The sequence below is a fragment of the Schistocerca nitens genome, chromosome 9, assembly GCF_023898315.1.
Source record: "Schistocerca nitens isolate TAMUIC-IGC-003100 chromosome 9, iqSchNite1.1, whole genome shotgun sequence".
Lineage (NCBI taxonomy): Eukaryota > Metazoa > Arthropoda > Insecta > Orthoptera > Acrididae > Schistocerca > Schistocerca nitens.
Genome location: NC_064622.1, coordinates 373,724,919 through 373,752,323, shown reverse-complemented (window position 1 = coordinate 373,752,323; position 27,405 = coordinate 373,724,919). Strand labels below are relative to the sequence as shown.

At 43.7% G+C, this 27,405-nt stretch overlaps 1 protein-coding gene across 1 annotated transcript in view; it reads left to right on the top strand.

Moving 5' to 3' along the window:
- Positions 1–27,405, top strand: part of LOC126203900 (aquaporin AQPAn.G-like) — a 211,033-nt gene that overhangs the window by 156,554 nt on the left and 27,074 nt on the right. Inside the window, exon 3 of the mRNA XM_049938288.1 lies at positions 1,989–2,206. Within this exon, the coding sequence (XP_049794245.1) occupies positions 1,989–2,206 (218 nt within the window). The remainder of the gene's footprint in view (positions 1–1,988; positions 2,207–27,405) is intronic.

Sequence of the window (27,405 nt, the reverse complement as noted above, 5' to 3'; positions counted from 1 at the left end):
GTGTGGGGTTGATCTATTATTCTGTTACTCTGCGCAACGGATTAATCTGAGATGTACCCTTTACCCTGTGGCTCCTGCAAGATGCAATTTCCACCCCCACACTACTACAGAAGTCAGACAGACGCTCCTAACGTTCTAAAGAGAAATGCCTGAAAAACTTTCAGCAACAAATATCCTCTGGAGTCGTCCGCTGTAAGGAAATGACACAAAAATTCACAAAATTTTTTACGTAACTAGTGGGATACTTGGGTACTGGAGTAGTGCTAGTTAGTGTAAGAAAAACATGAAACTAACGAAAGTTATTATTTATTTTGAAAAATTCTGAGAAATCACAATGACACTTTTAGTTATGAATTGAACAAGTTATATCCTGGTTCTTTTCGGAATGCGAAGTTACTTTTCAAGGATAGGATTCGCTAATGAAATTTCTATACAAAGTTTAAGATGCTTGTTGCCTTGGCAGAATGGCTGAGAGGTGCGCCTACTCAACTTGAATAATTATCCTTTAGAATGTTGCTAGGTACGGTCGAGGCTGTCGCGTGTGAAATGCAGTGAAGTGTACTGTTGTGGAGGAAATATGGAACTCACAATAGCTGTAGGGCACAATAGCGTAAGCTGCGATGACTGCTGTCTGCGCCGCTCGGTGCTGACAAATAAGATAACTCTCGTTCTATCTGGATTGACCTTCGCCAATCAAACTCTCCCTATGCCTCGATGAAGTCAAGGATTCCTATTCGCCCCTAGTCTATTGGCGTGGTACACCGGTGAGATAACCAGTCCACCGCAATGCCACTCAAAATTCGCTCGCAGGCGTTTAACTATAACTCTCTCCTTTCACACCGCACAATAAGTGTGTCAGCCAACAGAGTGAGCAACACTTAATCGCAAGGACTCAGTATAGAGTCGCTCTTTGATTCACTCTCGACAGAGGTGCTCTCCCAGTGAAGTACTGAGGAGAGACTTGTTCCTCGCTCTATCGAGTACATGTACGAGCGCGCACACTCTCGTTACGTGTTCTCGCTCCAAGAGCGACAACGGAACGGCGCCTCTCGACGCCAGACGTGAAGGGGTATATCTTTCGGTCTCTTCCATTATTCCTTCAGCTCAAGGCGTCAGAAATATCGTCTGCCAATCAGCATTGCTCTTCTAAAATGGGAGAATGACGTTTCGTTTAAGACGACCAATCCGGAAGCTTGTAGCTTTGGCGTTTGGCGTTTGCTGTCTCCCTGTGTAAATCTCTGAAACTACGTGCTGTGTGTAAACAATGCGTAGGCTGGCCGCTCCCACACAATGTAGCGGAATTTGCTTTTAAGCTGAGCACGGGGTTGTTCCCCCCTTTCCACTCGGGCCTAATCTGTCCTCTATGGGTGGTCACCGGCCGACATGGGCTGGGTCATCCTCTGAAGGGCCTGGCGTCCCGTTGCGCGGCCTCTCTCCCGAACTAAAAGCCTCTGTGACCGTCGTGTCTGGAATGTATGTGTGCACGCCAGCCTCAAGTATTTCGACCACGGTGCGCTCACATTGCATATCGTTTACATGAATTTATACAACATTGACTTTATCTTATCGAGTTTGGGTTCGAATGAAGCGTCTTGATGTGCGGAATATGATTATGAGGGCGGAACATGTAAGCAGTGAAGGTCAGGAGACCGCGACGTCTCACACTGGTTTCATTGTAAAAGGTTCATTTGAAAACAAAAAAAATTAATAATGTTGCTTTGGGTATATTACATTTCTGTTTTGTTCCCGGTGACAAGTGAAAATAAAAAAAAAATAAAAACACCTCTTATAACCGAGAACAAACAAATGCCGAAAACTGTCGGTCATTCAGAACTAAAATACCCGCATCGGTTTGTAACTGGGCAGTTTTTCCCATCCCTACCGGCCTCTACCATTCGACTCACTGAGACGTCAGCCGCAGAATTATTTTAATGGTCCCCTTAGCCGGTCTCGCCAGCTGACCTGACAGTGTCCGTCTCTTTCCGCAGCGTTGAGGGCGGCGTTCGGGCGGGACCCTGACACGGGCTCGCTGTTCGGCAAGCTATCGCCGCGCCGCATGCTGGTGGTGTTCTGCGCCGAGCTGCTGGGCACCGCGCTCCTGCTCTTCATGGGCTGCATGGGCACCGTCACCGGAGTCTCCGACGCGACCTCCAGTCCGCTGCAGATCTCCATTGCCTTCGGCATGACCGTCGCCTCCATCATACAGGTCAGTCGACACCGTAAAATTCCCAGTGTCACTGGCCGGAAAATGGAAACCTGCGACTTGCCATACGTTTTCAGTGACTTGTCCATTTCACCGCAGCTAATTTCTGGTCTAGGCCTATCGGTAGGCAGCAAGGGGGTGTGACGTCGTTGTCATTCGTTACGTCACACACACACACACACACACACACACACACACACACACACACACATATATATATATATATATATATATATATATATATATATATATATATATATATATATATATATATATATATATATCAGCATGATTCTTTCTCTCAGGGATACTGTCTTTTCTTATCACTTTCATTTACGTGCATAAGTAAATATGAAACAGGTTCTTGAAGGGCCTCAGTTATTCATGTACCAACTTAAGATATTGAACGTGATGACTAAAATATAGTTGCCGTTAACTGAATTGAATGCAATATTGTTAATTTCTATTTATTGATTGCAAAGCAAGTCTTGAGAGAATTTTGATCATTGCCGTGGAGTGGCCAAGATAAAACTTACTGAACTCATGGAATCTGTATAGTTTAAAAACATGAACTTTAACGTAAATTAATTATCTGTTGCAATTTAAAAATGTTCTTATAACGAAATCTCTCGCATTTACAGTTACTGTTAACACTGAAAAATAAATTAGTACTTCGGCGCGTAATGACCGACCAGAGGCTGAATCGGAAGATGAGCTTCTCACAGCGCAAATTACTGAAAAAAATGCTTATTAAAAATAATTAGCCACTGCGAGCATTTTATGTGACAACTATTACAAAGAAATTCATTTTGTAATAATAATAATAACAAGTTTATTTTAGCAATAAATACGAATAACTTACACAAAATATGTGTAGCCGCTCAATGGCTGCCTTCCGTATAGCGAAACAAAACAGTGTGTGTACCACAAAATACGTCCTTCCTCCTCGGCCGGACAATCGCGTCTCTTTCGATCCTATTTTATTTTCATAGATATTAAATAAAGATGCTATCGCTGCACATCAGTTGTTTCAAGAACATTAACTATATCTTTTACACTAATTATATTCATAAAATACGTAAACTACGATTTACAACCGCTAAAAATGTCACTATTTATGTGACGTACCGTCACAGGGGTTTCATACAGAAATTTCCTAATTTTTTCATGTAGCATGGCAGAATATTCGTGATTTCATGGTTTACGACAACTTTAACATTATGGTTGGTTGGTTTTGGGGAAGGAGACCAGACAGCGAGGTCATCGGTCTCATCGGATTAGGGAAGGACGGTGAAGGAAGTCGGCCGTGCCCTTTGAAAGGAACCATCCCGGCATTTGCCTGGAGCGATTTAGGGAAATCACGGAAAACCTAAATCAGGATGGCCGGACGCGGGATTGATTTAACATTATGCGGAATGTCTGTATTTTCAAATCACTTACGCTATTATAGCCGGGTAAAGTCTTCGACAACCACTGATATTTCGAGGGGTGAGCACTCCGTTATTTTCAAGGTAAAAATGCAATGAGACAGCACTGTGCAAGGAAATACAAACCATCGCCAGATGGGACTACGCCGACCAAGAACCATAACACGGCACATACACAAAGACAAAGCACACACGGTCTATCTATCTCTCTCTCTCTCTCTCTCTCTCTCTCTATCACACACACACACACACACACACACACACACACATACTGAAACGTCCCCTTCGAAAAATTTATGAATGATTGTGCTCGTAAACCCCTTACGTTATTTGATTTTCAAACAGCTGAGCAGAACTGAACGTACACAGACATTTCGCTCTTTACCTATTCTGATCAACATTAAACTGACACACATATATTTAGCGCAACGAAATCTGACTTTCAATAATCCCTACAAAAGAATGGCCCTGACTAACATTAACCTATACCTTTCACAAATCACTTACCTCATAAAAATCTTCGTTACTCTAACTACTGCAATACAGCGAGCGCCACTACTGCCAGCTAAATAAAAGATTCAAACTACTGAAAGCACTAACTACTGATGGGCATAGTTAGCAAATGAAAGATTTTGATAGAGAGCAAACAATGTACTTACCTTAATAGTGTTCAAAAGTCATTATATATATATATATATATATATATATATATATATATATATATATATATATATATATATATATATATATCAGTTCATGACATCCAGTCTTACAAATGTACTGTCTCTGATGGACACACGTCCAGATCATCCGCTCGCAAAACTCCGCCATTTGTCTCCCCACATCCACCACTGCTGGCGGCTCACCTCCAACTGCGCAACGCTACGCGCTGTTAACAGCCAACTGCCCAACACTACAATAGCAACTTCCAACAATGCAAACCAGCCACAGACTGCATACAGCACAGCTAGTGATTTTCATACAAAGCGCTACGTGGCGTTACCAATATAAAAACCTAAACAGCCTACTTGCAACACACACACACACACTCACACACACACTCTCATACACACACTCGCGCTCACTCACTCATTCTCATCCACTAATTATCGCCGGCCGGAGTGGCCGAGCGGTTCTAGGCGCTTCAGTCTGGAACCGCGCGACCGCTACGATCACAGGTTCGCATCCTGCCTCGGGCGTGGATGTGTGTGATGTCCTTAGGTTAGTTAGGTTTAAGTAGTTCTAAGTTCTGGGGGACTGATGACCTCAGATGTTAAGTCCCATAGTGCTCAGAGCCATTTGAACCATCACTAGTTATCACTCACTCACAACCACACACCGCGCAACCGAAATACCGGCGGTTATCGAAGACGAGAGACTGTTTCGTTCGTGTATGTTTTTTCAACATTTTGTGCGCTGCAAGAAATGCAAGTGTCCCTCTGTGTGTTTCATTTACTTGAATGGCCTTGCTTCACACATTTCGCTATAGAGTTTTGTTTCATACATATACATCATGCTAAACCATAAGTTACAGTAAAGAAAAGACGGCGGACACTTCTGTTTACGAATATCAAATCAAAAACGCCTTCAGCTGTCTATATTAAATTTTCTTTTCTTTTTGTGACCATTTTCAGCTTTTCAATTCGCCGTGTTGAAGCCTCTTGACCAACGTGTTGGAAGAATCCAAATTCACGTACAAGTGAAATAGCTGCCACCACGTACAGTCACCGGTATTTGTAAATTTCTTTTTAACGAAGCGATCCGTTCACGCCATCGCGTTGTTAAAAAGAAGTCTTCGGATACCAGTGACTGTATGCTGGCACGTGTGTTTTGATTCTTCCAACGGGTCGGTCAGGGTCCCTGACGATGGCGTATTGAAACACCGAAACTGGACACAAAAATTTAAAAAAATTGAAAGTATGGACGACTGTAGGTGTTACTGATTTGACATTTATACTGAATAACTGAAGCCCCACAACCACCGTCTTTAAAGGTAGATTTACAGAAACTTCCGTTTACGAAAAAATAGTTCAAATGGCTCTGAGCACTATGGGACTTAACATCTGAGGTCATCAGTCCCCTAGAACTTAGAACTGCTTAAACCTAACTAACCTAAGGACATCACACACATCCATGCCCGAAGCAGGATTCGAAACTGCGACCGTAGCGGTTGCGCTGTTCCAGACTGTAGCGCCTAGAACCTCTCGGCCACTCCGGCCGGCTCCGTTTACGTCTGTTATATTTACATATAATGTCACGCCAGCCAATCTCAGCCTAGACCATGATGAAACGTATGCATTTAATTTTTAAGACCGAATGGTAATTTCTATTTCTGATTAACCAACTAAGCTACTTCTAGCATTGTACATAGTCTCTCTATCAGTTTCTACCATAGCGTAGCTCGTTAACTATAAAAAGCATTAACCTACAAAAGAATTCTTCACTGGACGTTACCACTAAGTTTTAATAATTAAAAGATAAATTAATCACAATGCAGGCTGAATACAATAATCTTCGAAGCAGTATACATCATAGCTGTAAGGGTATTCCAATAGAGTGGTACTCTGTTCTTTGCTATAAATCACCAAATGACGTGAAATCGGGTGTAAAGCTAACAGACATGAACACATGTGTCCGCCATCTAATCTTTAGTTTACCTCATCGTTCAGAATGTCATGTATTAATCAAGCAGACCTTTGTTTTGTAAATATAAACAAAATGTTGTGGCTGTGCGCTCTTGTAATGTTTTGTAGTTGCAGGCTGGATTAGGAGAGGGTGGTACAGTAGGTGGGTGGCCGATTCCCTCTCACTACTACAGAAAATGCAGACATGGTTAAAATACACTTTATTACAGGAATCAATTGAGAACTTAACTTCAATGATGTCCAGTTTGAAGCTTGTTGGTTAACAGTAATCAAATAACATGTACTAATTCTTGAATCTTTTCCTTGCGCATATCACAACTGTATAAAACGACTGAAGTTCGCTCACAGCTAAGGTGCGAGGCGACTGCTATGACTACGGAAGACAAGAGCACAGTGCAACGTATTGACGTGGAATGCGAACTAAGTCTCGATGCGCCGTACTGAGGCACTGAGGTTGAAACATTGAAATAGATCGATAGGAAGCGGCGGCCTATATGCACGCTGCCCAGGGGGCGTTATCGGCGAGTAGCCTGGGGGCGTATTTGATATTCTCTTGTCATAGTCGCCCATAGTTCTGCGCCTGCTATACAATGATTCCTAATGGCGACCGGTGTGCTGGCGAAGGCGTACGCCAGTACACTAAAACCGTTCTTCAAGTACACTATGTGATCAAAAGTATCCGGACACCAGACAGAAAATGAGTTACAAGTCCGTGGCGCCCTCCATCGGTAATGCTGGAATTCAACATAGTGTTGGCCCACCCTTAGCCTTGATGACAGCTTCCATTCTCGCAGGCATACGTTCAATCAGGTGCTGCAAGGTTTCTTTGGGAATGGTAGCCCATTCTTCACGGAGTGCTGCACTGAGGAGAGGTATCGATGTCGGTCGGTGAGGCTAGTTCGTAGTCGGCGTTCCAAAACATCCCAAAGGTGTTCTATAAGATTCCGGTCAGGACTCTGTGCAGGCCAGTCCATTACAGGGCTGTTATTGTCGTGTAACCACTCCGCCACAGGTCGCGCATTATGAACAGATGCTGGATCGTGTTGAAGGCTGCAATCGCCATCCCTGAATTGCTCTTCAACGGTGGGAAGCAAGAAGGTGCTTAAAACATCAATGTAGGCCTCGGCTGTGATAGTGCCACACAAAACAACAAGAGGTGCAAGCCACTTCCATGAAAAGCACGTCCACTCTATAACACCACCGCCTCCGAATTGTAATGTTGGTACTATACACGCTGGCAGACGACGTTCACCGGACATTCGCAATATTCACACGCTGATATCGTATCGCCACATTGTGTACCGTGATTCTTCACTCCACACAACGTTTTTCCACTGTTCAATCGTCGAATGTTTACGCTCCTTACACCAATCGAGGCGTCGTTTGGCATTTACTGGCGTGATGTGTGGCTTATGAGCAGCCGCTTGACCATGAAATACTAGTTTTATCACCTCCCGCCTAACTGTCATACTAGTTGCAGTGGACCCAGATGTAGTTTGGAACTCCTGTGTGATGGTCTGGATAGATGTCTATTACGTAAAGACCCTCTTCAACAGTTCGCGATCTGTGTCAGTCAACAGACAAGGTCGGCCTGTACGCTTTTGTGCTGTACGTGTCCCTTCACGTTTCCACTTCACTATCACATCGGAAACAGTGGACCTAGGGATGCTTAGGAGTGTAGAAATCTCGCCAACAGACGTATGACACAAGTGACACTCAATCACCTGACCACGTTCGAAGTCCGTGAGTTCCGCGGAGCGCCCCATTATGCTCTCTCACGATGTCTAACAACTACTGAGGTCGCTGATATGGAGTACCTGGCAGTAGGTGGCAGCACAATGCGCCTAATATGAAAAACGTGTGTTTTTGGTGTGTCCAGATACAGATGGTGTAATGTCATGTCACGTATCGACACCATCCCTTGGGCGTCGTAGCAATAGAATTGCAAGTTTCCGCCTGACGCCTGTAGCGTTCGTGTGGGAAGAAGCGGACCCAATGGTGCGCCCCAGCTGAGTAGCTCTATACTACTAGCGCCCTCTGCCGCCGCAATATAGGACGGCCAGCGGCAGCGACGCTGTACGTTCATCCTCTTCGCCTCTTCGCGACGTGATGCTATGCAGCTGGTATCTCCTGTTAACTCTGTTACTTGTTTGCTAATAATTTCTGCTCCTGTCTGGTATTCTAGGATGGCAGGTGCTGCACCACTCTGTAACCCACCTCTCCTTGGTGTTGTGTAGGAAGTTGTACACAAGAAGTGAAATACATAAAAATATACAACAGGTAAAATATATAAAAACAATGTCTTAATGTTATATTACTACACATGGACCATAATACAGTAGTTAATAGCGGACGAAGTGTAACATGTAACACTTACCCCTCCAATCGCACAACACGTGGCTGGATCGCCTCGCAGTTGCTGGTAATGATTTATCAGAGGAGTCAGATACAAGAGGTGACGTATTCGTTTCATATCGGTGTCTTCATAATTAAAAACTTGATCTCTCAGTGAATGATACTTGCCAGTGATAAAGGGATGGATTTAATCTCATAATGCAGCTGATGTGCTGTAATCCGTATATCAGTAGTAGCAAATTTCGGGATGATTTCTTGTACAAGGCTATAGCTGACATCCTCCATGATTCTCGGACTATAGAAATTGTGTTCTGATCCAAATGGCCGGGTATAAAAACCCACAAAAATTTATTTTTCCTCCCATTTCTTCCGATCACTTTTGTCTGTCTCCTGTGTTGTCTTTCTTCCTGTTTCCAAGTCTTTCACCACTCCCTCTATCTCACACTAACCTAACAGCTGATTTATACCACAAAATCATGAGTATTCTGTATACTATGGCACAAAAATGTGAAATTTGTTCGAGCAATCCTCGCTGCCGTTGGACAACCTTAAACTGGTACGGTGAGATGAATCATTTATTCAGAAAGTGTGGCGGGTTACTTTTTATTTACGAAAACACCCTCCATATTCTGAAACTATCATGGATAAAATAACAGCTTTTAACCGAAAGGCATTTTTTTTTGAGTCATCAATCCAACCTCTTCATCTCGGAACAGCACTTGCACTCTACGTCCTGAATTAATTGCTGGATGTACTGCAATCTCTGTTTTACTCTACAATTCTTACCTTCAACACTTGCCACTAGAACCAAGGACGTTATTACCTGATGTCTTAACATATGTCCTTCTTGTTGTCAGTGTTTTCGATATGTTTCTTTATTCATTGGTTCTACAGAGAACCTCCTCATTCCTTATTTTATCAGTCCAACTAATTGTTAATCTCCTTCTGTTGTACCACATCTCTAACTCTCCGATTCTCTTCTGTTCCGGTTTTCCCACTATCCACGATACATCACCATACAATGTTGTGCTCCAGACGTACATTCTCAAAAATTTCTTTCTCAAGATATTACTAACCACAATTTATGGACGACTATAAGCGTGGCATCTTGTATGTTATAAGTGAGTTTTAATGCTGAGTGGTACAAGCGCTGATACTAATTAAAATCGATATCGCGAGGCAGCTCCATTTCGAAATATTGATAACACTATTCTAATTAACAGCAAAGACGTAGCTACTGTCAATAGATCCGCCAGGGTAGCCGAGAGTGCTAATGCGCTGCTTCATGGACTCGGGTGGGCGCGCCGGCCCCGGATCGAATCCGCCCGGCAGATTAACGACGAGGTGCCGGCCAGCCTGGATATGGATTTTAGGTGGTTTTCCACATCCTGTTAGGTGAATACCGGGCTGGTCCCCATATTCCGCCTCAGTTACACGGCTCGCAGACATCTGAACACTTTCTCACTATTCCATGGATTACACTCGACACAGACAGTTGGGGTACACTAATTCCGTGCCAGGGGTATGGGGTGGAGGCAGGAAGGGCATCCGGCCGCCACTTACACATTAACATGCCAAATACGATTAACGATGGCTGACCCTGCCTAACTGTGGGACAAGGCTCAAGCGATAGGTAGATAGATAGATACGTAGCTAGCGTCAATACGTTAGCAGCCGATGACCCATGTAACTGAACTTAATTTCAGCAGTAAACAGTATGTTCACAGTAATCGATGGTTCAGATTTGGTGCAATGAATCATGCAGCACAACCAGATTGTGCCTTTAGCTTTCTGCACATGCCTTCCGTGACGCCCTGTAACCAATTTTCTGCATCGGGAAGGTCATAACAAGTTTCTCTGTCTTTTTCAGTTTGGTATAATTGCTGTGTACCCTACTACCACACTGGATGTCGTTACTGCATTTATGATTTAACGCCAACTCAAGCAACTGTATACATAAGAACGTAGTAATTCAACCAGTTACCATGCTACGTCAAACACAAATAACCGACAAAACTCTGGTCAGCCAGTGATATCCCTCGTATTGACAACAATGGCGTAGCATTGCCACAAATATAGCGGTTCTTTGGAATAAGTACCTCTAAATCCAACATTAATTTATAACTGATATAATACACATGCCACTTTCCCCTCGAGTCGCAGAGCACATCGCTGGTTCGCCTCGCAGGTAAAGATTTATCAGAGGAATCACATACGAGAGTTTAACGTATTCCTTTCATATAGCTGTCTCCATAATTAAGAACTTCACCTCTCACTGAACGATACATGTCAGTGATAACGGGGTGGATTTAATCTCATAATGCATCTGATGTGCTGAAATCAGTATGTCAGTTGCAGCGAATTCCGGGATGGTTCCTTCTACAAGTTTGTAGCTGACATCCTCCATGATTCTCGGACTACTGAAATTGTGTTCTGACCGAAATGTCTGGATACGAAAACCGTAACAAATTTATTTCTCCACCCTTTCCTTCCGCCCACCTTTCTACATCTACATTTACATCTACATGGTTACTCTGCAATTCACACTTAAGTGCTTGGCATAGGGTTCATCGAACCATTTTCATACTACTTCTCTACCATTCCACTCTCGAATGGCGCGTGGGAAAAAGGGAACACCTAAATCTTTCCGTTAGAGCTCATTTCTCCCTACGTAGGTGGGTGTCAACAAAATATTTTCGCATTCGGGAGAGAAAGTTGTGATAGAAATTTCGTAAATAGATCTCGCCGCAAAGAAAACCGCCTTTGTTTCAGTGACTGCCATCCCAACTCGCGTATCATATCAGTGACACTCTCCCCCCTATTACGCGATAACACGAAACGAGCTGCCCTTCTCTGCGCTTTTTCGATGTCCTCCGTCAATCCTACCTGGTGAGGATCCCATACCGCGCAGCAATATTCCAGCAGAGGACGGAAAAGTGTGATGTAGGCTGTCTCTTTAGTGGGTTTGTCGCATCTTCTAAGTGTTCTGCCAAAAAAACGCAGTCTTTGTTTCGCTTTCCCCTCAATATTATCTATATGGTCTTTCCAATTTAAGTTGCTCGTAATTGTAATACCTAGGTATTTAGTAGAACTGACAGCCCTTAGATTTGTGCGCTTTATCGTATACCCAAAACCTAACGAATTCTTTTAGTACCCATGTGGATGACATCGCACATTTCTTTTTTTTAGTGCTAACTGCCACTTTTCGCACCATACAGAAGTTCTCTCTAGATCGTTTTGTAATTGGAAGTGATCGTCTGATGATTTTACTAGACGGTAAATTACCACGTCATCCGCAAACAATCTAAGGGAGCTGCTCAGATTATCACCTAGATCATTTATGTAAATAAGGAACAGCAGAAGGCCTATGACACTACATTTCCGAACGCCAGATATCACTTCTGTTCTACTCGATGATTTACCGTCTATCACTACGAACTGAGACCTCTCTCTGAGAGAAAGTCACGAATCCAGTCAAACAACTGAGGCGATCATATGCACGCAATTTGACTAATAGTCGCTTCTGAGGAACGGTATCAAAAGCCTTCTGGAAATCTAGAAATGTGGAATCGATCCGAGATCCCTTGTCGACAGCACTCATTACTTCAAGGGAATAAAGAGCTAGCTGTTTTGCACGAAAACGATATTTTCTGAATCCGTGTTGGTTATATATCAATAAGTCATTTTCTTCAAGGTGATTCATAATGTTCGAGTACAGTATATGCTCCAAAATCCTACTGCAAATTGAGATCAGTGATATGGGTCTGTAATTCGATGGGTTACTCCTATTTGCTTTCTTGAATACCAGTGTGACCTATGCAACTTTCCAGTTTTTAAGAAGAGACCTTTTGTCAAGTGAGCGGTTGTATATGATTACTAAGAAAGGCGCTAATGTGTCTGCATTGAAAGGAACCTGACTGGTATACCATCTGGACCGGAAGACTTGCCTTTCTTAAGTGATTTCAGTTGTTTCGCAAAACCTAAGATATCTACTTTTATGTCACTCATGCTAACAGCTGTCTCCCATGTTATCTCTCTTCCTGTTTCCCTCTTCAACTCTTCTTCTCTGTCACAGTCAGTTTATCTTATCGTGCACAGTGGAGGCTGTATGACAGTATGATGATTGCCTTCTGTCAGAAAAGAAAAGGGTTTGTGTTATTTTGCTGCTTCGTCATGAAGACATATACATCAGGGTGGGAAGTGTCCTGCACAGGTACGGTAATGAAAAAGGGAATAATCTATTCAGAAACGGCTGGCTCACTTGACGTGTTAAAATTTCAGTTCATGACAAATTACAGCGATAAGTACTCTTTTTTCGGGAAGCATGGAATTTATGAAGATCGACAGACTAATTCCTTTGAACACTTTTCTAATTGCCACATCATGGGAGCGGCATCTGAAGTAACAAAAGCGGCTGTCGTAACGATTAAAATTTAGGGAAATACATAAAATATTAAAAGGGGTTAAAATGAGGAATTAAGATGTGAAAAAACTGTGTTGATGAAAGTACTGATGTTCACAACGAGATGGTTGTGCCCTGCTGGTAATTGTAAATGGGTGGGTGTGTTGCTACATGTTAAGTAAAATAATTTTAGGTATCAGGAACTTGGTACTGAGTTTGTGAGTGGAAAGGTTCGTTGGATGTATGTGATTGATATTGGGGTGGATTTAGAGTGGAATGTAGAGCACCGATTTTTTAGAAAGGATATGAAAGAAATGAATATATCTAATAGGAAGGATATATTTCTGTGCAGATTTCTGAAACTAGAAATGAGAATCGGTCACAAGTTGCTTTCTGAGAGGGCATAGATAACGTGGAGTTGAAGAAATCCTTATGTTGGCAAAGGCGCAGCACTGTCTGATTTGTTCAAATTGTTCAAATGGCTATAAGGACTATGGGACTTAACATCTGAGGTCATCAGTCCCCTTGACTTAGAACTACCTAACTTAGAACTACCTAACTAAACTAAGGACAGCACACACATTCATGCCCGAGGCAGGACACGAACCTGCGACCGTAGCAGCAGCGCGGTTCCGGACTGAAGGGCCTAGAACCGCTCGGCCACAGGGGTCGGATTTGTGTAAGTAGTGGGGCACAGTAGTTATTCGATGTACACATTCAAAGGATACATGAAATTCTGTAGAATTTTTAGGATAAGGCTGGTCGGTGCATCAGGCAAACAGTTATTAATTAGGCGCACGAATTCGGTAGGGATCAAGCTCACCTTTATTTCACACTGTATGTCTCAAAACGTAGAGCTGGTTATTTGTATCATTCTGTAGTTCATCTCGAGCGGTTGTTTCGACAGGGTCAGCAGCTGAACACAGAAGCTAGACGTCGTGTTGTTTGCGAGTTCTGGAGTAGCGGCCGGAAGAACCTTGTTGTTCCCATCTGTGCTGACTAGGCGTCGTACAACTGGTTTGCACGGTCGCCGCGCTTTGCGTCTGGTCGTTAGGGCCAATCAGAATAGAAGGCACGTGTAGTTGCGGTTCACCGTCTGAGCTCTCATGTCGCAAGGGTCCAACGTGCTAGGTCTGCGAGTTTCCTGGCTGAGATGCCGTTTGCTGTTAGTTTCTCTGAGACGCCCGGAAAGCTGAGTCAGTGCAGAATTAACTCTAGAGACAGTCACTATTGGTGGAATCAATCTGTTCTCTATTACAGCGAAATATTCTAGTTTTCCTAAACACGTAAATTGACATTATTTTGATTACTTCCTATTTGAGCTACTGCATATAGAAGAAGGCCAAAATGACGCCATCGACGTGTGTATCGTGACCCACGGAGCCGATGTAGATAAATATGTTGATTGGCAGGAAATTTCATAAGGAATTTCAGAGTAAGACAAAATGTGCAATAGAAACAAACTTCATTGTTACGGTTTGCTGGTAACATTGATTTTTTACATGAAAGTAAGGCATATATCAAAGGAGTATTGAATTAAATGAGCTGGGTACGTAACACATGGGGGAAAGAAATAAAGTAAACAGGAATGCCTAAATGCTTTTTGATGATGTTTGGTTTGTGGGGCGCTCAACTGCGCGGTCGTCAGCCCCTGTACAAAGTTCCAATTTTTACGCAGGCCAACTTTTGCACACAATCCAATCTAGTCACTGTCAGATATGAAGATGATAGTGGTGAAATGATGAGGACAACACAAAAAAAGGGTCAAATGGCTCTGAGCACTATGGGACTTAACAGCTGTGGTCATCAGTCCCCTAGAACTTAGAACTACTTAAACCTAACTAACCTAAGGACATCACACACATCCATGCCCGAGGCAGGATTCGAACCTGCGACCGTAGCAGTCGCGCGGTTCCGGACCGAGCGCCTAGAACCGCTCGACCACCACGGCCGGCTTTTATCATCACTTTTTGTTCTACAATGTTCGTTCAATTTGTTCGAGGCGGACGTCCGATGCTACCCGTTCAGGTTGTTCGTTGATCTTTTCACTCAGTTTTTTTTATTACAGAGGGTAGCTAACCCTCTGACCGAACACGGTTAGCTGCCGTGCCGGCGTCACTAGACCATGAGCTGCGGACTAAATGCTTTTTGTGCGCCTGCATAAATACTTCGACTGTTTAGATAAGTACAATGCTTGGTATCGTGATAAGAATGAGATGTCGGCCGATGTGGCCGAGCGGTTCTAGGCGCTTCAGTCTGGATCTGCGTGGCCGGTACGTTCGCAGGTTCGAATCCTGCCTCGGGCATGGATGTGTGTGATGTCCTTAGGTTAGTTAGGTTTAAGTAGTTCTGAGGGACTGATGACCTCAGATGTTAAGTCCCATAGTGCTCAGAGCCATTTGAACCATTTTTTTAAAGAATGGGATAATGTGGGCAAAGCAATGAACAATATACGGTAACTACAAAAAATAAGTCGAATCAGTTAATGTGCGAAAACTTAGGAAAGACGAGTACCAGTTAAGAAAAATGTGAAGCTAGGTTGTAGGACATGATTACTGTTGTTTAATTCCATATAAAACCAATTGCAAGAAAAATTTCATAACGAGAACAAAGGCAAGCGGATGGCAGTTCTTTGATCTAAAACGAGAACGAATGAAGATTTAGAAGTAAAGAGGGTACGGACGAGTTATTAATCCGTAATTCGATGATTCTAGTGAAGCAGTTATGAAGATCTTCAGGGGAATGAGAAAGATCGACGACTTTCTCATCACCAAAACTAGGGAATCTAGTAGAGGAAATAAAACATTCTGCTCTAAAGGAAGCAAGGTTACTTAATTTGTCATGTACTGTAAAAATTACGTAAGACATCTGAAGCCAGAGAGACTTCAAGAACGTTAACGCACAGGCGTATGAAGATTCTTCAGCTAAAGAACTGCGCCGTTGCGGGCTTCATTGTTACGCGTGGTTGAACTACAGACTCCGGAAATGTTCGTCTTGAACAAATTAGTAAGAGATCTGCCAACGTATCATGTGCTAGAATCAGGAGACGGTATGGATGAGGGGAGGTGATTGAGACAGGGGTGGAGAGAGAGAGGGAGAGGGTGAGAGAGAGAGAGAGTGCGATAGAGAGAGAAAGGGAGAGAGAGGTGTGAGGTGTTGTAAATAATTCCAGAGAATGTAGTACGTATGTAGAAATGGAAACTTTAAAATTAGGAGAATAGAGGGACATGGGTTCAAAAGTAGAACGCCTAAAAAATAAGTTGATTACCAATCACGTTATCCACCAGATTAATGGGAATAAGATGTTAGTCTCGTATAGTTACCTTCTTTTACAATATACTTCTTAGTTCCAACAAACATTATGTCAATACTTTACACAGTACAATCGATTACGAACGCCTGATGAAGCATTTGCATTTATTATGCATGCTGGTTAAAGATTGTCAGTGATTCAGCTGTAAGTTTCTAAATATGCTCTACCTTGCCAAATCATTTGTGCCGGTATCTACACATTCATACAACGCTTATCTTCATTCAGCACGTCCATAGTCCGATCTGAAAACATAGTATCATCAAATAACATATAAATATATATACTCCAACTGTCAATAGCGTAAATAAGTATTTCGACGGATTAGATGTTTGGCTGATTTTAGTACAAAATTCTGTTTAAAAATGAAATCTGTTACAACCAATTTTGGAGAAATTCATATGATGTTTTTTATAAGCACATGCATTAGTCAAATACCAGTATACGAAGACGAAAATGATGACGATGTATTTTGGACTTTAAGCACTCGCCTGTTGGACGAGTATGCTTCTGGGATAGCCAGCTTTCTTCCAAGACTTCAGTCCAATTTAGAGTGTATGGGACGCATTTGTCCGTAGCGATGCAGATCTACTGTCAAGGACCAATGGCGACATTGATAAATTTCTCCTCCAGCTGAAGGGAGCAAAACATGACACGCTACTTTGGTGAATTTCGCTCTATTGTTCAAGATATTATTAAACAGAAGGCCCGAAAATATATTAACTGTTGGAAGTGGGTGCCCAAACCAATGGAGAATGTCTGACACCAGTGTACCATCGACTATTGTACTACCTCGAAGACAAGTGGCGCACTGCGAACATCATCACATGCTGTAGTTATCTTGCAGACAAGACGGAGGTTTTAGCCTGGCTTGTCTTTGTCTTAGCTAGTACAGAGACGAGCACAAAAGAGGATTTACGCTGTTTGTATCGCCTGACCTCCAACCAAAACTGATAGAGAATGTATAGGGGCTATTCGTAAATATCTCCGGAGTTTCAGAAGACAAGTGCCTGAAAACTGTAACACGTACAGAAAATAACCTCGTATCAGTGGACAGAGTATCCCTTCACCTTTTATATCACGTTATTATTATTATTATTATTATTATTATTATTACAATTCCTGTTCACGTTTTTATAATATCTTTGGTAAGTGTTGTTCCTGCTCAGATGTACCAGAGGACCATCAGATCCTAATCTTGTCAGAATAAATAAGCAACAGATAAATAAAAATAAAGTAAAATAACTTGCATGTGTTCAGGACGGACACCGACTGTGGCGCGGAAAATCTCAAAACGTGTGTGTGATTCATTGAATTCGCTAGTCGGACTTGGTAGTCTAATAATAAATCGCTGATCTAAAGAACGAAAGGTCGACGGGTCGAATCCCGGTTGGACGAGGTAAATCTTTATTTGTCTTTACTCTTTCCTTCACCTCTCAACGACGTGGAAAGCTGCCAGGAATGACATGTGGTATGGATTCCACGTGAAACTTTAGGCCTCCTTTCCCCAATTATTGAAGTGGCTGATATGAACTGCTGGAGAAAGCACGACAGCATCCCAGTTTTGGAACTCTGCTCATTTGGTTGCCTACCTGCAGGCGCGAGCTAATTCGATGGAACAATAAGAAGTGAATCATTTATCCACATGTTGCGACACGACTGCCCCTAGTGCGGCTATGACATGACGGATAATACGAATCTAGAGGTGTTCTACCCACTGACCATGTCATTTTTCTGCATGTCTTGCAGTTTTTACGCAGTTCTATAATCCCACAGATACTTATGAATGATGCTATATATTTGAGACAGAATTTCTGGCCAATATGTAAATGTGTTGCACAGTCGATAGACACTACCAAGGGTTCGGAACTAAATGTTCCTTCCTAGAGATGGAGAAAGGGATAGGTTGGGAAAGGTTAAAAAGGAAGCCCCCGGGATGAAAGGGACCCACCTGCACTGACGATGGCGTCAGACAAAGATGAAGGTGGAAGAGTGAGAGAGGGTAAGTCAGCGATGGTACATTTTTAGGAACTATGACAACTTCAGAGGTGATTAAAACAAACGGAAGTAAAGATGCGTTAAAGGAGGAAACATTAATGGCATATACAGGGTGGCTCAAACGACACCGACAAACCTTAGGGACAGGTTCAATATACAGAAATAAGTAAAAAATGTCTAGTAAACATAGGCTCTAAAATGCATACCTTGAGAGGTATGAGCCCTTTAGATACTATAAAAGACATCTCTACAGCAAGGTCTTTGGTCTCCATATTTTGGGAGAAGAAAGCGTTGACCAAAATAAGAAAAAAATGCCTAGTAAACACGGGGTCTAAAATGCGAGCTTTAAGAACTATTAGCACTTTTTCATCTTCACTAGAGTGAAGACGTCTCTTACACTTAACAAATGCTCCTATCTCTTAAGGTATGCATTTTAGACCCTATGTTTGCTAGACATTTTTTTCTTGGTTTCGTCCATACTACCTCCTTCCAAAATATGGAAAGGAAAGAGGTTACAGTAGAAGAGATGTGTTCCATAGTATCGAAGATGAGCAGGTGGCTATATCCTTTAAGGTACGCGCTTTACTGTCCTTGTTTACCAGACATTTTTTCCTGCTTTGCTGTAAGCAACGCGTCCCTAATGTTCGTTGGTGTTTTTTTGGGACACCCTGCATACTCGTATATTGTATCTACACTAAGAGTAGTCAGGTGCATCTCCGTTGGTGTTTCGGCAGATAATTGCAATTACTTTTTTTGCAACGTGTCGGCCGAAATAAATCCTGTTCAGCACGTTTTTCATACGACGCCGAGCGTCAACGGAAAGCCTCGGTTTGTTTCCCGTTACAAACGTGCCAGTTCGACAGAGCTTTTCCTGATTAGTCTAGTGTGATATTCCTTTTACCGACACGTATTAACAGGGACAGTGAAACACGAAGAATAATCAGAACTCAAGTAACGACAGCACTGCCGTGACTCGCAATGGCTGCTACCGCCTTGCAGAAGCGCTGATCAGTCGATGCTGGAGTACTGATTATGTCTCCTCCTGAACTGCTCCTGTTAATACATATCGATGAAACGAATAACGCACTATAATTTGGGATCATTCTCTCGAATGAGGACGTAAAATTCCACTTTAAAACTCATACAGCTTGTAATGATGAACAAATCGACGCTTTCCGTCGATGCTAGGTGTCGAATGAAAGACGTTATAAGCAGGATTTCTTTGGGTTGACTCCAGCTACATGTTGCAAAAGAATTGCAAATATATGCCGAAACAAGAGAGAAAATGCGCCTGACGACCCATAGGACAGACTCATTGTACCCACTGGGGGAATCATCTACAATTACAAATATTGTAGAAATGGTAATTAATACTGATGTGCAGTTTTCACAGAATGAATTGGTAGTCAGGGTCCCGCATTGTTAGCCCATAAAGAGATTACAATGATACTTAGAAGTGTATTTTTTGTACAAGCATACTCTTTTTTTAAAATGCAAACTGTTGTGTTGGCAGAAGAGCCGACACAGTGTTACGAATGGAGGCCGAAATGCACGCGTTTTAGCTCACGCAGGCTGGCGTGAGGAGGGAAGGACTATACTGACGTGAGGTCTGGAACATGACAAGAAATTAGAATTCAGAAAGCGGACATAGGTAGTTTGATACTTAACTTTAATCCATTAATGATGAACGTCGCTCTTGACGGTACATGATTCACAATATTATCTGTTCAAAATACATATACACTCCTGGAAATGGAAAAAAGAACACATTGACACCGGTGTGTCAGACCCACCATACTTGCTCCGGACACTGCGAGAGGGCTGTACAAGCAATGATCACACGCACGGCACAGCGGACACACCAGGAACCGCGGTGTTGGCCGTCGAATGGCGCTAGCTGCGCAGCATTTGTGCACCGCCGCCGTCAGTGTCAGCCAGTTTGCCGTGGCATACGGAGCTCCATCGCAGTCTTTAACACTGGTAGCATGCCGCGACAGCGTGGACGTGAACCGTATGTGCAGTTGACGGACTTTGAGCGAGGGCGTATAGTGGGCATGCGGGAGGCCGGGTGGACGTACCGCCGAATTGCTCAACACGTGGGGCGTGAGGTCTCCACAGTACATCGATGTTGTCGCCAGTGGTCGGCGGAAGGTGCACGTGCCCGTCGACCTGGGACCGGACCGCAGCGACGCACGGATGCACGCCAAGACCGTAGGATCCTACGCAGTGCCGTAGGGGACCGCACCGCCACTTTCCAGCAAATTAGGGACACTGTTGCTCCTGGGGTATCGGCGAGGACCATTCGCAACCGTCTCCATGAAGCTGGGCTACGGTCCCGCACACCGTTAGGCCGTCTTCCGCTCACGCCCCAACATCGTGCAGCCCGCCTCCAGTGGTGTCGCGACAGGCGTGAATGGAGGGACGAATGGAGACGTGTCGTCTTCAGCGATGAGAGTCGCTTCTGCCTTGGTGCCAATGATGGTCGTATGCGTGTTTGGCGCCGTGCAGGTGAGCGCCACAATCAGGACTGCATACGACCGAGGCACACAGGGCCAACACCCGGCATCATGGTGTGGGGAGCGATCTCCTACACTGGCCGTACACCACTGGTGATCGTCGAGGGGACACTGAATAGTGCACGGTACATCCAAACCGTCATCGAACCCATCGTTCTACCATTCCTAGACCGGCAAGGGAACTTGCTGTTCCAACAGGACAATGCACGTCCGCATGTATCCCGTGCCACCCAACGTGCTCTAGAAGGTGTAAGTCAACTACCCTGGCCAGCAAGATCTCCGGATCTGTTCCCCATTGAGCATGTTTGGGACTGGATGAAGCATCGTCTCACGCGGTCTGCACGTCCAGCACGAACGCTGGTCCAACTGAGGCGCCAGGTGGAAATGGCATGGCAAGCCGTTCCACAGGACTACATCCAGCATCTCTACGATCGTCTCCATGGGAGAATAGCAGCCTGCATTGCTGCGAAAGGTGGATATACACTGTACTAGTGCCGACATTGTGCATGCTCTGTTGCCTGTGTCTATGTGCCTGTGGTTCTGTCAGTGTGATCATGTGATGTATCTGACCCCAGGAATGTGTCAATAAAGTTTCCCCTTCCTGGGACAATGAATTCACGGTGTTCTTATTTCAATTTCCAGGAGTGTAGTAACTGAATATGCCGCCTTGCTAGGTCGTAGCAAATGACGTAGCTGAAGGCTATGCTAAACTGTCGTCTCGGCAAATGAGAGCGTATGTAGGCAGTGAACCATCGCTAGCAAAGTCGGCTGTACAATTGGGGTGAGTGCTAGGAAGTCTCTCTAGACCTGCCGTGAGGCGGCGCTTGGTCAGCGATCACTGATAGTGGCGACACGCGGGTCCGACGTATACTAAAAGACCGCGGCCGATTTAAAGGCTACCACCTAGTAAGTGTGGTGTCTGGCGGTGACACCACACAAACAATGCCTATTAACATTAATAATCTAAACGTAGGGTAAATTAGAATGTCAGTGGTATTTATTGCAAGATTTTAGTGCGAGTCGTTTCCGAGCTCGTATTTTGATAAGTTCACACACCGTCACTTGGTTCTGCCATTCAACCTACATAGTTGCTAGGTGTGATGTTGTTATGTTTGATTAAAGCGCACTTGTGTGTTCCTTGAGTGCACAGCGGCTTGCTACTCAGTTAGTGTGTGGCAGTTCAAGCAGTAGGTCTTGAGCGTACGACGGGATTTACCTTTGCAGAAAAAGCTGACTTGCTCATGGTGTATGGAAAGTGTAGAAAGCACGCTGTTCGTTCTTGTACGGTGTATGCGGCAAAATATCCCAACAGACGTCAACCATCTCAGCAATTATTTATCAGCCTCTTCAACCAGTTACGTGAAAGTGATAGTGTAACACTAAAACAACGTAACGGAAGGAAACAAGAGCCGACGAAATTCATGTTAATCCACACGTTAGCTCCCACGAAATCTCACGAGGAAGTGGCATGAGTCAGGCTAGTGTCCTAGGCATTCTCCATCGACATAGGTGCCATCCCTACCACATCTCTCGCCATCAACAGCTGCATGGAAACGATTATGAGAATCATGTCAACTTCTGTACTTGTGTATTGAGACAGGATACTCCAGACGTATCATATATTTAGTGATGAAGCTACATTTACCAATTATCACTGTTCGTCTATTCACAGCCCCAGTTGGCTTCGTCAGGTGGAACGTCAGCGTCCATGACGTGTAAACGTGTGGTGTAGGATAGTGAACCATCAGCTCATAGGCCCGTTTTTCAAAGCCGAAACAATGAACGCGCACAAGTATCTTAACCTCCTAACGGATCATCGTCCACGGATACTGGAAGACGTTCTTCTGCAGGCTAGGAGAAATCTGTAGTACCAACATGACGGCTGTCCAGCTATAGTGCACAGTGCACTAATTACTACAGCATATCTTCACGAATTGTTTCCAAATCGTTGAATTGGACGCAAGGGATCTGTATCTTGGCCGGCCGTTCCCTGGATTTGACGCCTGTAGAATTTTTTCTATGCGGAAAGCTGGAAGACCCTGTCCACAAGGACATACCAACAACACCAAATGATGTACAACTATCTATTACTGCAGCCATGTCGGACATACGCACTGAAATGCTAGCACGTGTACAGTAGTCGTTCCATACTAGGTGATTGCCGCTGACAGTGGTCATTCGAACACAACCTGTGATGGTCAATTATCTCGTTATTGACCAAAATCTACATGACTAGTGTACGCACTTGTATTGATCTTTAGTGTATGCTACAACAAGTATTGTACAAGAGTCGGTGTGAGAGCTTTTCAAAATACAATATTTTATAAACGACTCGCACTAGACTCCTTAACAAATCTTGTTCTAATACTTCATTATTAATAAGATATTTTGGTATATTTAGTGATAAACTACAATGTGACCCCTTTGTTTTTCAATATTGGCTGTGTTAATTCAACATTTAAATCTAGCGTAATGGAGGTACAACAGAACATCTGTAAACTGTCATGCATAACCTTTTTTCGTTATTCTCATTTCTATTTCCTATGCTGTATTTTTTCGTGAGGGACAACTTTGTATCATTTTTATTTTTTCTTATCCTTTATTTTCTCTTGTTTTTACGAACTGATCATTTATACACTATGTGACCAAAAGTATCCGGACACCCCCAAAAACATACGTTTATCATATTAGGTGCCTTGTGCTGCCACCTACTGCCAGGTACTCCATATCAGCGACCTCAGTAGTCATTAGACACCGTGAGAGAGCAGAATGGGGCGCTCTGTGGAACTCACGGACTTCGAACGTGGCCAGGTGATTCGCTGTCACTTGTGTCATACGTCTGTAGGCGATATTTCCATACTCCTAATCATCCCTAGGTCCACTGTTTCCGATGTGATAGTGAAGCAGAAACGTACAGCCCAAAACCGTACAGGTCGACCTCGCCTGTTGACTAACAGAAACCGCCGACAGTTGAAGAGGGTCGTAATGTGTAATAATCAGACATCTAACCAGACCATCACAAAGGAATTCCAAACTGCATCAGGACCCACTGCAAGTACTATGACAGTTAGGTGGCAGGTGAGAAAACTTGGATTTCATAGTCGAGCGGCTGTTCATAAGCCACACATCACGCCTGTAAATGCCAAACGACGCCTCGCTTGGTGTAAGGAGACTAAACATTGGACGATTGAAGAGTGGAAAAACGTTGTGTGGAATGACGAATCACGGTACACAATATGGCGATCAAAATGATTCAAATGGCTCTGAGCTATTTCACTTGTACGTGAATTTGGATTCTTCCAACACGTTGGTCAAGAGGCTTCAACACGGCGAATTGAAAAGCTGAAAATGGTCACAAAAAGAAAAGAAAATTTAATATAGACAGCTGAAGGCGTTTTTGATTTGATATTCGTAAACAGAAGTGTCCGCCGTCTTTTCTTTACTGTAACTTATGGTTTAGCATGATGTATATGTATGAAACAAAACTCTATAGCGAAATGTGTGAAGCAAGGCCATTCAAGTAAATGAAACACACAGAGGGACACTTGCATTTCTTGCAGCGCACAAAATGTTGAAAAAACATACACGAACGAAACAGTCTCTCGTCTTCGATAACCGCCGGTATTTCGGTTGCGCGGTGTGTGGTTGTGAGTGAGTGATAACTAGTGATGGTTCAAATGGCTCTGAGCACTATGGGACTTAACTTCTGAGGTCATCAGTCCCCTAGAACTTAGAACTACTTAAACCTAACATAAGGACATCACACACATCCATGCCCAAGGCAGGATTCGAACCTGTGACCGTAGCGGTCGCGCGGTTCTAGACTGTAGCACCTGGAAGCGCTCGGCCACCCTGGCCGGCCAGTATGGCGATCCAATGGCAGGGTGTGGGTATGGCGAATGCCCGGTGAACGTCATTTGCCAGCGTGTGTAGCGCCAACAATGCTATTCGGAGGCAGTAGTGTTATTATGGTGTGGTCGTGTTTATCATAGAGGGGGCTTCCATCCCTTGTTGATTTGCGTGGCACTATCACAGACCAGGCCTACACTGATGTTTTAAGCACCTTCTTGCTTCCCACTGTTGAAGAGTAATTCGCGGATGGCTATTGCATCTTTCAACACGATCGAGCGCCTGTTCATAATGCACGGCCTGTGGCGGAGTGGTTACACGATAGTAAGAACCCTGTAATGGACTAGCCTGCACAGAGTCCTGACCGAAATCCTGTAGGATGTTATGGAACTCCGACTTCGTGTCAGGCCTCACCGACCGACATCGATACCTCACCTCAGTGGAACACTTCGTAAAGAATGGCTGTTATTACCCAAGAAACCTTCCAGCACATGACTGAACGTATGCCTGCGAGAATGGAAGCTGTCACCAAGGCTATGGGTGGGTCTACACCATATTGAATTCCAGAATTACCGATAGAGGGCTCCACGAACTTGTAATTCATTTTCAGCGAGGTGTCCGGACACTTTTGATCACATAGTGTATCACACTACATTTCAGTAATTTTGTATCGTTTTTATAGTAAGAATTTTCTGTACGTACCTTTTTATACTTAATAGGCTACAATACAATAAAGTTTGTTAGTAGTGTTACAGGAGGTACAGTTGGGGTGACACATTACTGATTATTTCATTACAATTTCATTGAGTTTATCATTATTTAGGGGACAGTGTTCAGGAGCTGTGCCACATCCGTCTGTTTTCTAGTAGATGTCTTCCATACTGTGCTCTTAGTCTGACTACTTTTGTTCTCTGTCTCATAAGTGAAGTGGTGGTGGTGATGTTGGACTGGCAGTTTGATTATACAGCGACGGATGCGCCGTTCAGTCCTAAACAATAATTCATAACTGCGAAGGGTGCACTTGCCCGAGAAAGTCAAAGTTTCCGTGTTCTATTCTCGGTGTAGTACATGGTTCTAATCTGCGAGGAAATTTCAAATCAGCGCGCAGTCTACTGCAGAGTGGAGGATCCATTCTGGAGATAATTCGCGTAAGTATTAATAGATTGGAGAATTACAAGGGTTCCATTACAATGTAAATGTGTATTTGTGTGAGGGTAGGGGGAAAGAGAGAGAGGATCTGATCTACATCTACATCTGCATTTATACTCCGCAAGCCACCCAACGGTGTGTGGCGGAGGGCACTTTACGTGCCACTGTCATTACCTCCCTTTCCTGTTCCAGTCGCGTATGGTTCGCGGGAAGAACGACTGTCTGAAAGCCTCAGTGCGCGCTCTAATCTCTCTAATTTTACATTCGTGATCTCCTCGGGAGGTATAAGTAGGGGGAAACAATATATTCAATACCTCATCCAGAAACGCACCCACTCGAAACCTGGCGAGCAAGCTACACCGCGATGCAGAGCGCCTCTCTTGCAGAGTCTGCCACTTGAGTTTGCTAAACAACTCCGTAACGCTATCACGGTTACCAAATAACCCTGTGACGAAACGCGCCGCTCTTCTATGGATCTTCTCTATCTCCTCCCTCAACCCGATCTGGTACGGATCCCACACTGATGAGCAATACTCAAATATAGGTCGAACGAGTGTTTTGTAAGCCACCTCCTTTGTTGATGGACTACATTTTCTAAGGACTCTCCCAATGAATCTCAACCTGGTACCCGCCTTACCAACAATTAATTTTATATGATCATTCCACTTCAAATCGTTCCGCACGCATACTCCCAGATATTTTACAAAAGTAACTGCTACCAGTGTTTGTTCCGCTATCATATAATCATACAATAAAGGATCCTTCTTTCTATGTATTTGCAGTACATTACATTTGTCTATGTTAAGGGACAGTTGCTACTCCCTGCACCAAGTGCCTATCCGCTGCAGATCTTCCTGCATTTCGCTACAATTTTCTAATGCTGCAACTTCTCTGTATACTACAGCATCATCCGCGAAAAGCCGCATGGAACTTCCGACACTATCTAATAGGTCATTTATATATATTGTGAAAAGCAATGGTCCCATAACACTCCCCTGTGGCACGCCAGAGGTTACTTTAACGTCTGTAGACGTCTCTCCATTGATAACAACATGCTGTGTTCTGTTTGCTAAAAACTCTTCAATCCAGCCACACAGCTGGTCTGATATTCCGTAGGCTCTTACTTTGTTTATCAGGCGACAGTGCGTAACTGTATCGAACGCCTTCCGGAAGTCAAGAAAAATAGCATCTACCTGGGAGCCTGTATCTAATATTTTCTGGATCTCATGAACAAATAAAGCGAGTTGGGTCTCACACGATCGCTGTTTCCGGAATCCATGTTGATTCCTACATAGTAGAATCTGGGTTTCCAAAACCGACATGATACTCGAGCAAAAAACATGTTCTAAAATTCTACAACAGATCGACGTCAGAGATATAGGTCTATAGTTTTGCGCATCTGCTCGACGACCCTTCTTGAAGACTGGGACTACCTGTGCTCTTTTCCAATCATTTGGAACCCTCCGTTCCTCTAGAGACTTGCGGTACGCGGCTGTTAGAAGGGGGGCAAGTTCTTTCGCGTACTCTGTGTAGAATCGAATTGGTATCCCG